We start from the raw sequence: 13,245 nt of genomic DNA, 5'->3' as shown, positions 1-13,245 counted from the left end.
TTCACCTAGTCCCTTTTATCTTTTTGCTGAGCTTTATATTTAGATACACTTTCTGTGATTGTTTGACTCCACTGACTACTGAGCTGGTTCACAACCTCTACTTAGACTGAGCTAAGAGGGGGGAAATCCATGGTATTCTTTCTTTTGAGAAAAGGAGAATGTAAAATTACTTTAATTATCATTGTTTGACTCTTTTCCACCATGTCTTGTTTGTTTTGTTTTGTTCCTATCTTAGTTTTCCCACTTTCTGAGTTACACTCTAAAACAAAATCAGTCCCAATTTACTGACAAAAGGTGCAATCCTGGCCTTCATTGAATCAAAATTCAACTTGACTTTAGTGGGATCAGATTTCACCCAAAGTTTCCAATGGATTCTTTCCCACTTGTCCAATCGAACAAGCCTTACATCTGTAGAGCAAGTTTCAGAGTAACAGCTGTGTTAGCCTGTATTCGCAAAAAGAAAAGGAGTACTTGTGGCACCTTAGAGACTAACCAATTTATTTGAGCATAAGCTTTCGTGAGCTACAGCTCACTTCATCGGATGCATACTGTGGAAAATACAGAAGATGGTTTTATACACACAGACCATGAAAAAATGGGTGTTTACCACTACAAAAGGTTTTCTCTCCCCCAACCCCACTCTCCTGCTGGTAATAGCTTATCTAAAGTGATCACTCTCCTTACAATGTATATGATAATCAAGGTGGGCCATTTCCAGCACAAATCCAGGGTTTAACAAGAACGTCTGAGGAACAGTAGGTGGGGGGAAAGGAATAAACAAGGGGAAATAGGTTACTTTTTATAATGAATCAACCATTCCCAGTCTCTATTCAAGCCTAAGTTAATTGTATCCAATTTGCAAATTAATTCCAATTCAGCAGTCTCTTGTTGGAGTCTGTTTTTGAAGTTTTTTTGTTGAAGGATAGTCACTTTGAGATCAGAAATCGAGTGACCAGAGAGATTGAAGTGTTCTCCGACTGATTTATGAATGTTATAATTCTTGACATCTGATTTGTGTCCCTTTATTCTTTTACGTAGAGACTGTCCAGTTTGACCAATGTACATGGCAGAGGGGCATTGCTAGCACATGATGGCATATATCACATTGGTAGATGTGCAGGTGAACGAGCCTCTGATAGTGTGGCTGATGTTATTAGGCCCTGTGATGGTGTCCCCTGAATAGGTATGTGGGCACAGTTGGCAATGGGCTTTGTTGCAAGGATAGGTTCCTGGGTTAGTGGTTCTGTTGTGTGGTATGTGGTTGCTAGTGAGTATTTGCTTCAGGTTGGGGGGGCTGTCTGTAGGCAAGGACTGGCCTGTCTCCCAAGATTTGTGAGAGTGTTGGGTCGTCCTTCAGAATAGGTTGTAGATCCTTTATAATGCGTTGGAGGGATTTTAGTTGGGGGCTGAAGGTGACAGCTAGTGGCGTTCTGTTATTTTCTTCGTTAGGTCTGTCCTGTAGTAGGTGACTTCTGGGAACTCTTCTGGCTCTATCAATCTGTTTCTTCACTTCCGCAGGTGGGTATTGTAGTTGTAAGAATGCTTGATAGAGATCTTGTAGGTGTTTGTCTCTGTCTGAGGGGTTGGAGCAAATGCAGTTGTATCGCAGAGCTTGGCTGTAGACGATGGATCGTGTGGTGTGGTCAGGGTGAAAGCTGGAGGCATGTAGGTAGGAATAGTGGTCAGTAGGTTTCCGGTATAGGGTGGTGTTTATGTGACCATCATTTATTAGCACTGTAGTGTCCAGGAGGTGGATCTCTTGTGTGGACTGGTCCAGGCTGAGGTTGATGGTGGGATGGAAATTGTTGAAATCATGATGGAATTCCTCAAGGGCTTCTTTTCCATAGGTCCAGATGATGAAGAGGTCATCAATATAGCGCAAGTAGAGTAGGGGCGTTAGGGGACGAGAGCTGAGGAAGCGTTGTTCTAAGTCAGCCATAAAAAGGTTGGCATACTGTGGGGCCATGCGGGTACCCATAGCAGTGCCGCTGATCTGAAGGTATACACTATCCCCAAATGTAAAATAGTTATGGGTAAGGACAAAGTCACAAAGTTCAGCCACCAGGTTAGCCATGACATTATCGGGGATAGTGTTCTTGACGGCTTGTAGTCCATCTTTGTGTGGAATGTTGGTGTAGAGGGCTTCTACATCCATAGTGGCCAGGATGGTGTTATCAGGAAGATCACCGACGGATTGTAGTTTCCTCAGGAAGTCAGTGGTGTCTCAAAGGTAGCTGGGAGTGCTGGTAGCATAAAGCCTGAGGAGGGAGTCTACATAGCCAGACAATCCTGCTGTCAGGGTGCCAATGCCTGAGATGATGGGGCGCCCAGGCTCTCTTAAAATTTTCACTTTGAATTTTACCTTTTTAACTGGTTTGCGGTCAGAAGGTGGGGAATTCCAACACTGTCCAGGTTTGGAGATGTACCGGTTTGTCATGTGCCTCAAATCCTGTTTTTTTTCCTGCAGTCTTTTGTTAAAACATCAAATGTTGGGCTACCCCTTAGTAATAGTTGTTCTGCTTCTAGAAGGGGTGAAAATATTCCTCCTTTTTCTATGAATGTTTTTTATAGATCTTGAATCCTACAACTTGAGTGTTCTGAAGGGAAAAGCCCTCCTTTTCTTCTGCTGCAGCTTTCTGAACAAGATTCTTAACTGTGAAATGCCTTTATCAACAGTAGAATATGCAGTGCCAATCCCTCACTTTTTGCCTTGATATAAATTGTATCCTTCCCTGTAGATTATAATACCATACAAGTGAATGTGAATATAGCACTAAACAATCTTTTGCCTCCTCACATATTGCTAATTACTCATTGGTAATGAGATGTAAAGGCTTTCACCATTAATTCTGTTTTCATTTTTTGATATAGACTATCGTAAACTTGGCAATTGAGTTACCATAGCTAATGACCACCACTGAGATTAGAGATAATTTATTCACAACCTATGCACACTAAATGTGTTCAGGATTTCTCAGATGCCTATAACAAAAACTAATGCGCGTGCTAGCTTTGTTTAGTGTTTATATAAATTAATGTACATACATTCAGAGTGCTGAGTTTTAACATTCAATGTACAGCTTTATTCTGATTTATATCTCTGCTTCTGCATTTGAATCCCTATTAGGGGAGACCTTCAGTGGAGTGCTGGAGAAAAGAAGTTAACGGGAGGAGCTAACTGGCAACCAAAAGTAGCACCTGCAACATGGTCAACTGGTGTTCCTCCAACTGGTCCCTTGGTATGTAGTTCAGTAATTAGTCCTAGCACTTCATGTCCAGCAGGCACTCAAGTGGTGATGAAATAGGAACAAATTATTACTACTGTGTACATAAACTGGTGTTCTTCCCTGTGTTTTTTCTAGGGGACTGTGTGTGTACAATTGTGACTATTAATCAACATTAGCCACCTGTTAAACATGTTGTGATATCGGAGATACTTTAATTGTCTGTAACTGTAGGGAAATACTGTAGTATCTCTGACAATGTCACTAAGACGAAAAACATTGATTTGAGACGACCAATGTCTGTGGGCCAGATCCTTTGCTAATGTAAATCAGCATTGTGGAATTGATGTCAGTCGAACTACATTGGTCTACACCTGCTCAGGATCTTTGTATATGTGCCAGAAAGAGTGATCAGTTACTTCCAAGACAATAGGGTGTGATATTTTCTTTTAGTAATTTATGAGCAAAATGTTCCATGGGGCAGGATGGGGGGACATTTTTTGCAATCATTGTTTCAGCTTCCATTTAATGTGGGTGTGGAATTTTGATGAATGAATTAGTTACTATTTCAGCTTTTTTTCTTACCAGAAAGGTGGGGCAATTTTCTATTATGTAAGTGAATTTAATTGTAAAGTTCTACTAATTCTACTTACAAAGCTGTTGGGTTTTTTTTGTTTTTTGTTTTTTTAACTAAACTTGAAAATACTAACTGCTCTTTGCCTGCACAACAGGTTTTACAGCTGGCTTAAAGTTAGATGGAAATTGTCACTAATATATTAATGTGGCTGCTCTTACATGCCTGAGAGCATGTCATTGTGACCAGTTACTTAATCCACTAGCCTTTGTAGTATGTTCATGAGAAACAACTTAGTAATAAGCTCTTTCATGGAAGTCAAGCTAAAAGCAGCTATTTCAGGATATATCCTTGTTCCCAGCAGATATTGAAATACTGAGGACCTGGAGGCATCTGGAGATTTATGAGATGTGGAACTTCCCTTCTAGTCACTCATTCAAACCCAGACTAGGCTGGTTGTAACTGAAAGTAGTTACCATCTGATAGGAATTCACTGGTCTCTAGGAAATGGGTTGGGTGGCTTTGGTAGAGTTCGCAGTTCGCTGATGTCTAAAGCCAGTAAAAAAAATTAAAATTCTGCCAACAAGGATACCAGTGACATAGAAATGACTATGGAGATTGAAACCCTTAAAGTCCCTTCAGGTCAGTATTGAGATACACTGACAGAGCAATATTGAAGCTTGAACTGCTGCTTATGCTGTCTGTCCTTTGGCTGTGCCCAGTCTGACACTTTTTGAGAGTACTAAATTCACTGTCCATTCACTGTACATGATTCTTCTTGCTGCTATTGTTTTAATTTTTATATGAAGTTTAATAGTTCTAGGACTGTTGAACTTTCTTTAAAGAGTCAAGCAGTTAAACTATTACTATATATTGTCTAGTGTCTATAATGGAGGGTACCTATGGCACTGCACAAAAACAGTAAAAGACACAAATTAGTCATAGACACTTATCTAAAGGTCCTAATCTTCAGCCAGACTACCTGTATTTGTATTGATCATTCAAAAGCCTGGCTTAGTAAAAATATTTGCCAAACTTCTGCTCTGGACCACTGTAGGAGGATACTTTAAAGGCAGTGGTGGCTTTTAAAGAGTTTCTTCCAGTCTCCTTGGAAGCCTGTTAGCGCGCACACACACACATACCCTTCCTGAGAAGATATGCAACAGTCCAACTGCCTCAGCCCTGAAGCTAATGCTAGCTCTCCCAAGCATCCCCAGTAATTCTTGATGCTCCGCAGAGTTCAGTTGAAACCATGGATGCTCTAGGTTACTGTTTCACCCTTTAGGGATTCTGTGACCATTAAAGTAAGTGTTACTTGCTCTAACTGCTGTTAACACTCAGACCTTACAAAGGAATGTCTAAACAAGTTACATTTTACTCATAGACAAAGCACAATGGGTAAAGATCTATGGAAAATAGCTGCATACAAATCCCTCCCTACGTCCCTCCCCTGTCCTCACCACTCTGGGAGCCCTTCGGGATTTCGTCAGTCCTTTCAGAATTGCAGGACCCTCCTTTCTTCCTGTCCAGCCATGCCTTTTATGTCCTGGTTGGTGAGAGAGCCCCTGCTAAGAGCAGTACTTGTTCTTATAAAGTTTCAGCCCTCTATATCAGGCAACCGCCTTCTTCTCCCAAGCAACTTCAGGTCCCTTGTCAGGTGATTTGTTGTTTGGTCCCTAAACTAGGGATTCTAGCTCCCTTGACCTGCAGCCAGCTCATTGCTCTAGAATGTTTCCATTTGAATGGAAGACCATCCAGGTTAATAATGACTCTTGAAAGCTCTCCATGGTTAGCACTCCACCAATGGGCGCACAGATTCTGTGCTAATGTCTCTTGGGTATTCCAGTCAAATATAGAGGCTAACAGGCAAAAGTGAAGGTGCAGCACATTTATAATCAAAATGGTGTACACAAAAGAAAATGGAGTTTGCAGACTGATATACAGACGTACAGTAATCCATCACAGTAATTAATTGACCAGGATCTATAGGTTTCTGTGTTGCTTATCTTGGATCAAGATAAACAACCCCAGATTTATTATGTGGTAACATGTTCTAAACAGTCTTCATAATTCATTTTGTTTGGAGCAACAACCAGTCAAGGGTACTAATGTAGCATCATAGAAATGTAGGGCTAGAAGGTACCTTGAGAGGTTATCTAGTTCATCCTCCGCACTGAGGCATGGCCACGAATAGTTAAACCATCCCTCAAGTGTTTGCCTAACTTGTTCTTAAATGCCCAATGATAGGGATTCTACAACCTCCCTTGAAAGCCTGTTCAATTATTTATCTATCCTTATAGTTTGAAAGCCTTTCCTAATATATAACCTAAATCTCCCTCGCTGCAGATTTAAGCCCGTTACTTCTTGTCCAACCTTCAGTGGATATTGAGGACAATTGATCACTGTCCTCTTTATAACAGATTTGAAGAGTGTTACCTGGTGGGAAGAAGAGAAATGGGAAGTATTCTTGTAGTTCTGTACAGAAGATTTCCCTTGCAGTCATTTTCTAGTTGTATTAGATTAAGACATGGATAATAGATTGAAGCTGTTTTCAGAATTAAGAATTCTATCTGTAAAGCAGAACATACTGTGCAAATCCTAGTAAGAAGTGACTGTCTAAAGTTTAATGTCATTGACATAAATATACCTTCTATATACTTCTCTAGAAACCAAATTTTGAAGTTTCTAATGACCAGTTCTCAGTGTTTTGAGAATTAAAATGGCTGAATTGCCATAGAGGTGGGCTGCTGTGCAATTTGGGTAACATCTGTTACTTAACATTTTGTACAACAGTTCTGACATTTTTGATCTTGAAATACAATAAGATTTTTCCCCACTTTTATTCCATGTAATTGCAGTTGGATTTATAGAAATTATCATCTGTTGTTGTTTTTTTGGCTTTTAGACTGGAACTGTGCCTCCAGCAAGTGCTATTCCTCCTGCTTCAGGTGTCCCCCCAGTTGCACAGCCAGGAGCAGGATTTGGAATGGTGAGTGATTATTTTTCTTCATTAAATAACTCTTCCTAATCAATTTTAGCAACCTTATATATTTTTAACTTCTTAATTTTGCAGCCTTCTGCTGGACCAAGTGTACCCATGATGTCTCAGCAGCCAGTTATGTATGGACAGCCTATGATGAGGCCACCATTCGGAGTTGCATCTGGACCAGGTGCACAAGTAAGTTTGTTCTTTATATGTAAAATAATTAAATAAGTTTTAAAGTAGAAATAGGGTGTTGTTGGCATTGCATTCCATGCCCCCTTCCAGCCGTTTGTTGTGTAAGCTTTTCCTCCTATTAAACCCTGGCTGAAAACTTGGTTTTAAATGCTATCTATATACAGTCCTGAGTATATGGATAAAAGAGAACTTTATTGTGCTGGTGTTTAACTCCACTGAAGTGCATGTAGCCTTATGAGAATAAATCACATGAACACTTCCCTTTATATGCGTGATACTCTTTTCTCTGCGCAAACAGAAAAGTTGGGTGTTGAACTTTCTTCAGTGTAGGGATAGTGATTGGTAAGCTTCTGCCAAAACAGTTGAGTCACTGCCAAGAAGTAAGAGGAAAAATGTTTTTCACTAATGTTAAATTCTGGCAATCATTTCCTTGATAAGTCCTGGCACCCTCTTCCCCCCTTACCCTCACTTTGGAACAGAGACTTGAGAAATTTGGCAAGGGGGATGGCCTTTGTAATGGATGTGTCTTTTGATGTCCCTGTGAAAATGTGCCCAAATTTGGCCAAGTTATGAACATTTGAAAAATTGCTGAAAAATTCCACATGACCCTACCTCATTCAGGGCACAGGATGGACCTTCTCTGGAGATGAATAAGGGCTGTGTAGGGAGGGAATACTATTGTCTGTAGGACACTTGTTTCACTTGTTGCTGAAGCTGGGGGATGTGTAGTGAATGAGATAGGGGACTGCAGGAATAATAGTATTGAAGATAAATACACGAATGGTGGAAGTACTTGCATACTACACTGATGAGCACTATAGATATAAACCTATGAGGAAATTAATAATTCTGTCTTCAGAATGGGGTTTGAAATAGTGTGCCATAAACAAGGCATGGGCCACACATTGAGAAGTAAGGAAAAAACAAAGTGTTGAATAGCAGCCTGTTAAATGAGTGTTGTCCATCCAATGCATTGAATGAGGTAGAGGTCCTGTGGAAAACATAGTATGGGATCACGTAATTGTGCATATGCATTATGATTCAGCCTAAGGGATAAGGGAGCCAAAATTAAGGTTGTTTGTGGAACCTTCATTCTCCTATTTCCTAACTTTTGAGTACTTGTCTTTGCAACTTTAATCATGTTCTTTTGATGTAGTTCTTTTTTGTTTAATATTGTGTATGCTATAGCTTGGCCTACTGTATGTTTGGCTTTTCCTTTGCATAAAGATTGCTTTATGCCAATGAACTCTAGCTAAGTTATTCTGCAAAAATATATTGTGTGTTCCATACATTGATGTTAAACGGTTACTACAAAATATCAATTAAACTGCCTTCTTACCAGGTTAGTGCTCAAAACAATTCTCTAACTATCCAGTTAGAGAAATTCTAATCTGCTTGGGCAAGCGTATTAGGTATTGAGATGCTCTCTAAACTCCCTTATCATTGAATGGCTACACTGAACAGAATATTCACTGCTGCCAAATATGACTAGAAAGTTACTTAGAGAACCAGGACACCTTGTTTTGTCTTGAATTAAAATGTCCGCTAAGCACTGTCATAGAATCATAGAATACCAGGGTTGGAAGGGACTACAGGAGGTCATCTAGTCCATCCCCCTTCTCAAAGTAGGACCAATCCCCAATTTTTGCCCCAGATCTCTAAATGGCCCCCTCAAGGATTGAACTCACAACCCTGGGTTTAGCAGGCCAATGCTCAAACTACTGAGCTATCCCTCCCCCAATTACTGTCAACTTTGTAGTAATTGTATTTGAAATTTAAACACAGGAGTCAAACGAGATGACCGAGAAAAGACACTGTTAAGCCCATAAATCAAGATCTCTAACTTTTTGCATGTTTGTAATGTGCTTGTTGTGTAGAATAAATCTACCTAATGCTTGTGTATCTCTGTTTCCTTTCTTTTTCTGCTTTCCTTGGCTGGTGTCTGTTTTGTTAGCTCTCTCCAAGCCCTACACCTGCCACTCAGAGTCCCAAGAAACCTCCAACAAAGGACCCATTAGCAGATCTTAACATCAAGGATTTCTTGTAAACAATTAAGGTATTCTGTGGCTGACTTTGAACTTACCTGGATTATGTATTTAGTTTGCAGCAGTTAACTAGTATAAAACATTACTACAAGCATACCACTCCCTTTAAATTTCAGTAAGAACCTGCAACTAGTTGTAGAAAAATACAACTGTGAATGAGAACCAGGAGGTACAAGTTAAAGCCCTTTTAAAAGTGTTTTCAGGTTGTAAGATAAGTTTAAATCATAACTACTTCTCCATGCCATTCTGTTTGACAATCTTGTTTCTTTATGCTGCGGTTGTAGTAGATTTTTTTTTATTAATAATAACTCTCCTCTTCACATTAATTCTTCTTGTGACTAGTCCTACACTGTAATCCTAATCTGGTGTGAGAAATTGATTTGTGGCCATAAAACTGATTTGGTATCACTGTTACGAATGAGTGCAATTCAGACTCCCAAACATGTGCATGTCCTCAAAGGATGCCAAATCTCTGATAGGGTTGGAAGGGGGTATTGCCTGCATCCCTCATTGCTTCCAGCCCCATGGTCTCTCCATGTCTCCCTGTGGGGTGCTACAGGGCGTGGCTCTTCTGCACATCATGGCATAAGGCATTGAGCAGTGCTACATAGAACAGCCTAGGGGAAGCATGGATTAGGGAGGGAACAAACACCTGTGAGGATACACTGAAAGAGAGAAGGGGAAATTAGGGGAGTAGGGAGCTGAGAGAGAATAAGAGGCAAAGAGGAGCAACCAAAAAAGAATAATAGTAACTAAAAATAATTAATTAATTTAAAAAGGGCGGGGGAGTGAAAAGATAGTAACCATAATAAACCTTTCTGGGAAGGAATATGAGGGTTGATACCAGAACATCACAAAACGGTTTGCGGGAGCCAACCAATAAAATTTGAAGATCACCGAAGTGGAGAAGATAGGCTATGAGAAATTGTGTTTAATAGTCTTTTCTGCCATTTATTAGAATTAAACGAGAAAGTAGCAGCTTTACATCATCTCTGGTGATAGTTTTTTGTTGAACTCAGTACAATCCACAGCGTGTGAAAATTTGACATCAGGAAGAATTTTGAGAATTTTCCTGATTCAACGACTGAAGAAGCTGCACCTTTGGTGACACATAACCAGGGCCATCCTTACCCATACAAAAACATCACAGCTGCATGCTGCTCCAGCGGCCAGCCCGATCCCCCGGCCGGCTGAACTGGACAGGAAAGCTACCCCTGCTCCGCCCCAGCCCCACCCCCACTCCATTCCTTCCCCTGAGCTATGTCCCGGGGGACTGCAGCAGGGGTCAGGCGCACCCTGCACTCACCAGGTGGCGGGAAGTGGAGCGACCTGGCCCCAGCCCACTCTGTGCTGCTGGGGTGTGGTTCCCCCCAAGGCTGGGAACCAGGGGAGTGGAGCAGAGCGGGTCAGGCCCACTCTGCAATCACTGGATGGTAGGAAGTGGAGTGATCTGGCCCCAGCCTACTCTGCCAGCTTGTGCTGGGGGGGGTGTGGTTCCCTCCTGCCCCTTCAAGCCTACTCCTGCCCCCCACAGACCTTGGGCGCAGCCCTCTGCCACCTGCCCCCTGTGGAGGCCTGGGTCCACTTCTCCCCCCACCCCATGGGGGGGCGGGGCTGCGTAGGGCACCACAATGTCTAGGGACGGCTCTGCATATAACTGTAGACAAAGTCAAACTGGGTTTTTCACTGATGGGCTCAGCCAGTGCAAACTCTCTCCAACATGCCCTTGTCTACAGTTGAGGTCAACACTGGTGCACCTACATCCATTGCTGGCTATAGATCAGCGGATCTCAAACTATGGGTTGGGACCCCAAAGTGGGTCATAACCCCATTTTAATATGGTTGCCAAGACTTGCTGGGGCCTGTGCCAAAGCCTGAGCTCCACTGCTCGGGGTTGGGGCTGAAGCCCAAGGACTTAAACGCTGGGTGGCGGGGCTCAGGTTGCAGGCCCCCCACCTGGGGCTGAAGCCCTTGGGCTTCAGCTTTGGCCCCACAACCTCAGATTTTGGCTTTGGGTCCCCTGCCTGGGGCGGCGAGCTCATGTAGGGGCAGGTCTCGGTCCCTCCTCCTGAGGCCATGCAGTAATTTTTGTCATCAGCAGGGGGTCGCAGTCCAATGAATTTTGAGAATCTCTGCTATAGATAGTGACCAAATTAGAGCTATTGGTGAGCATAGATAACCCATTGTAATTAGGACCCAGTGTCTCCAAAGAGCTCTACATAAGCATGATGGTCCAGTTGCAATATTGAGGCCCCAACTTGTTGGGGAGACACCTCCATCACAGTTCAAGTTAGAAAATAGCTGAATTCTTAAATGTTTTTGTATGAAAGCCACTCCTCCAGAGAGTAGTTTCATAGCTGTTTTAGGTATGATAAGGGGGACTATTGATTCCTTTGTATACCAAGTTTGGCCTTAAAGCTGCTCTGCAAGCCATTTGAATCAAATTTGAGTCAAAGACTTGTGTCACTATTCCTTCTATTCCTACTCTGAAACTTATTCCTTCTAACTATGTTTTTGTCTTCACAGCTGCAGTTTTTCTGACTGGATAGTAAAAATGTGAGTTTGGCGTCTCAAATCACAGATTGATGCTCAGAGTTTTAAAGTGAGCCACCAGTACCAAACCCAGTGCTTATTCAGACTTTCTCTTCCTTCCGAAACGTGTAGCACAGCTGTGAAAGTGAACATTAGGAATGTGTACTACCTTAGCTGTTATCCCTACTCTCTCTCAATTTGTGTACTTGGGTTATTTGTGTTCTACAGTTTAAACAATGGATGTATGTTTCTGATGCCTTCTAGTGCTTTTCTGAACCCATTCAGTGGGGGCAGATTATGCAGCTGTTGTGTGGTGAGCCATTTGGAGCGATGTGTCTGTGTGTTTTTGAAGGTTTCAATGTATATAACTTTTGACAAACACCTGAAATTTCCCTAAACATTCAGTTTCTTCTTTATCTGTTACAAAACATAGCGTGATAATACCAATAGTAAGAAACACTTAACTAGACAAAATCTTTGTGTGGAATACATTTTTCCCAGTCACAGGAATTTCAGTTGTTGTGAGAAATGTTTTATTTTTGTGGCATTGTATATGTTATATTATAATTTAAAGTAATATAAAGGTAAATTTCCATAACAAATACTTCTTTCAGATTACTTTACCAACAATGAAAAATCATATCTGAAAGAATACTGTATTTATCACTTTTTTTATTTAAAATATATTTTAACTGGTTTTGAGTTCATTTAAATTCCCTATTTATCAGTTCTTGCTAAATGCACTGAAAATAAGTAAAGGGTCAGTTTCTCTCCATGTAGTTGAAAAAAGCAGCCATAATTGTGCTGACATTAAAGAATGTCAAATATGAAAGCACTCTTTGGTGTGTCTGTAGTTATAACATTATTGCATTTTTATTTAACTTTTATGTACATCTGTTGTTTTAGTGCTTACCTGTGTGTATACCTTAGTAGTGTATTTTCATTCCCCAACTATGCTGTGAGTAGTTTTTTGTACTATGTGACTAGACCTCATTCTGATCCAGAGAACCACACCCTTTACTGTACATATTGTGTTCTTTAATTTTTAGTTTGTTCTCCTACTGTTTTGTGCTGATGGCTTGGCTTAAGATTTTGACTCTTAAATGAGGTCACTGTTGATCAGTGTTACAAGTGGCTTGGCAGCTCTTCGTTCAAAACATATTGAATTGGAAAGATGTTCACCTAAGTCTTTCAAATTAACTATTTAATCAATGTATGGTACCATTAAAAGTGGTTGTATCTGAATTAACTGTGGGGATAACATACACTGTAATGGGGAAAAAGTTATAGAAAGCTAATTTCAAAATAGCTTTTCTTTGTATTTTGGTTTAAGAACCCAGTGCATGTACTCCCTCTGAGATGCAATAAACACCTTGATCAAAGTAAATATGAACACAAATACTGTCTGTCTAATTTCATAAAAGAAAAGGTCCAGGATTATAGCCACTAGTTCTCAATGTATTCATTCCACAGTTTTAAAAGTGCACCATTTTCCAAAAATTGTGTGTCTGTCTACACCCGAGTCCCCTACTAAACTTTGACTTTTACAATCTGTTTCCAGTGGTTAAAATCTCTTTTTCCCATATTGCTCTGTGAAATACTCATACAAGCAAAGAAAAAAGTTAAACTGACTAGGCACAAAGTGACATACTCTGGACAAAGTAATCCTGTTTTTCAATTTGTTCTCTTTAG

At 40.8% G+C, this 13,245-nt stretch overlaps 1 protein-coding gene across 1 annotated transcript in view; it reads left to right on the top strand.

Moving 5' to 3' along the window:
- Nucleotides 1–12,940, top strand: part of SNAP91 (synaptosome associated protein 91) — a 142,652-nt gene extending 129,712 nt beyond the window's left edge. Inside the window, exons 26-30 of the mRNA XM_073336567.2 lie at nt 3,128–3,239; nt 6,704–6,787; nt 6,872–6,976; nt 8,931–9,032; nt 11,548–12,940. Coding sequence (XP_073192668.2) covers nt 3,128–3,239; nt 6,704–6,787; nt 6,872–6,976; nt 8,931–9,023 — 394 coding nt within the window. The 3' untranslated portion in view covers nt 9,024–9,032; nt 11,548–12,940. The remainder of the gene's footprint in view (nt 1–3,127; nt 3,240–6,703; nt 6,788–6,871; nt 6,977–8,930; nt 9,033–11,547) is intronic.
- The last annotated feature ends 305 nt before the right edge of the window (nt 12,941–13,245 follow it).

The sequence above is a fragment of the Lepidochelys kempii genome, chromosome 3 (genome assembly GCF_965140285.1).
Source record: "Lepidochelys kempii isolate rLepKem1 chromosome 3, rLepKem1.hap1, whole genome shotgun sequence".
NCBI classification, from domain to species: Eukaryota; Metazoa; Chordata; order Testudines; family Cheloniidae; genus Lepidochelys; species Lepidochelys kempii.
This window is presented reverse-complemented; position numbering and strand designations above follow the sequence as displayed.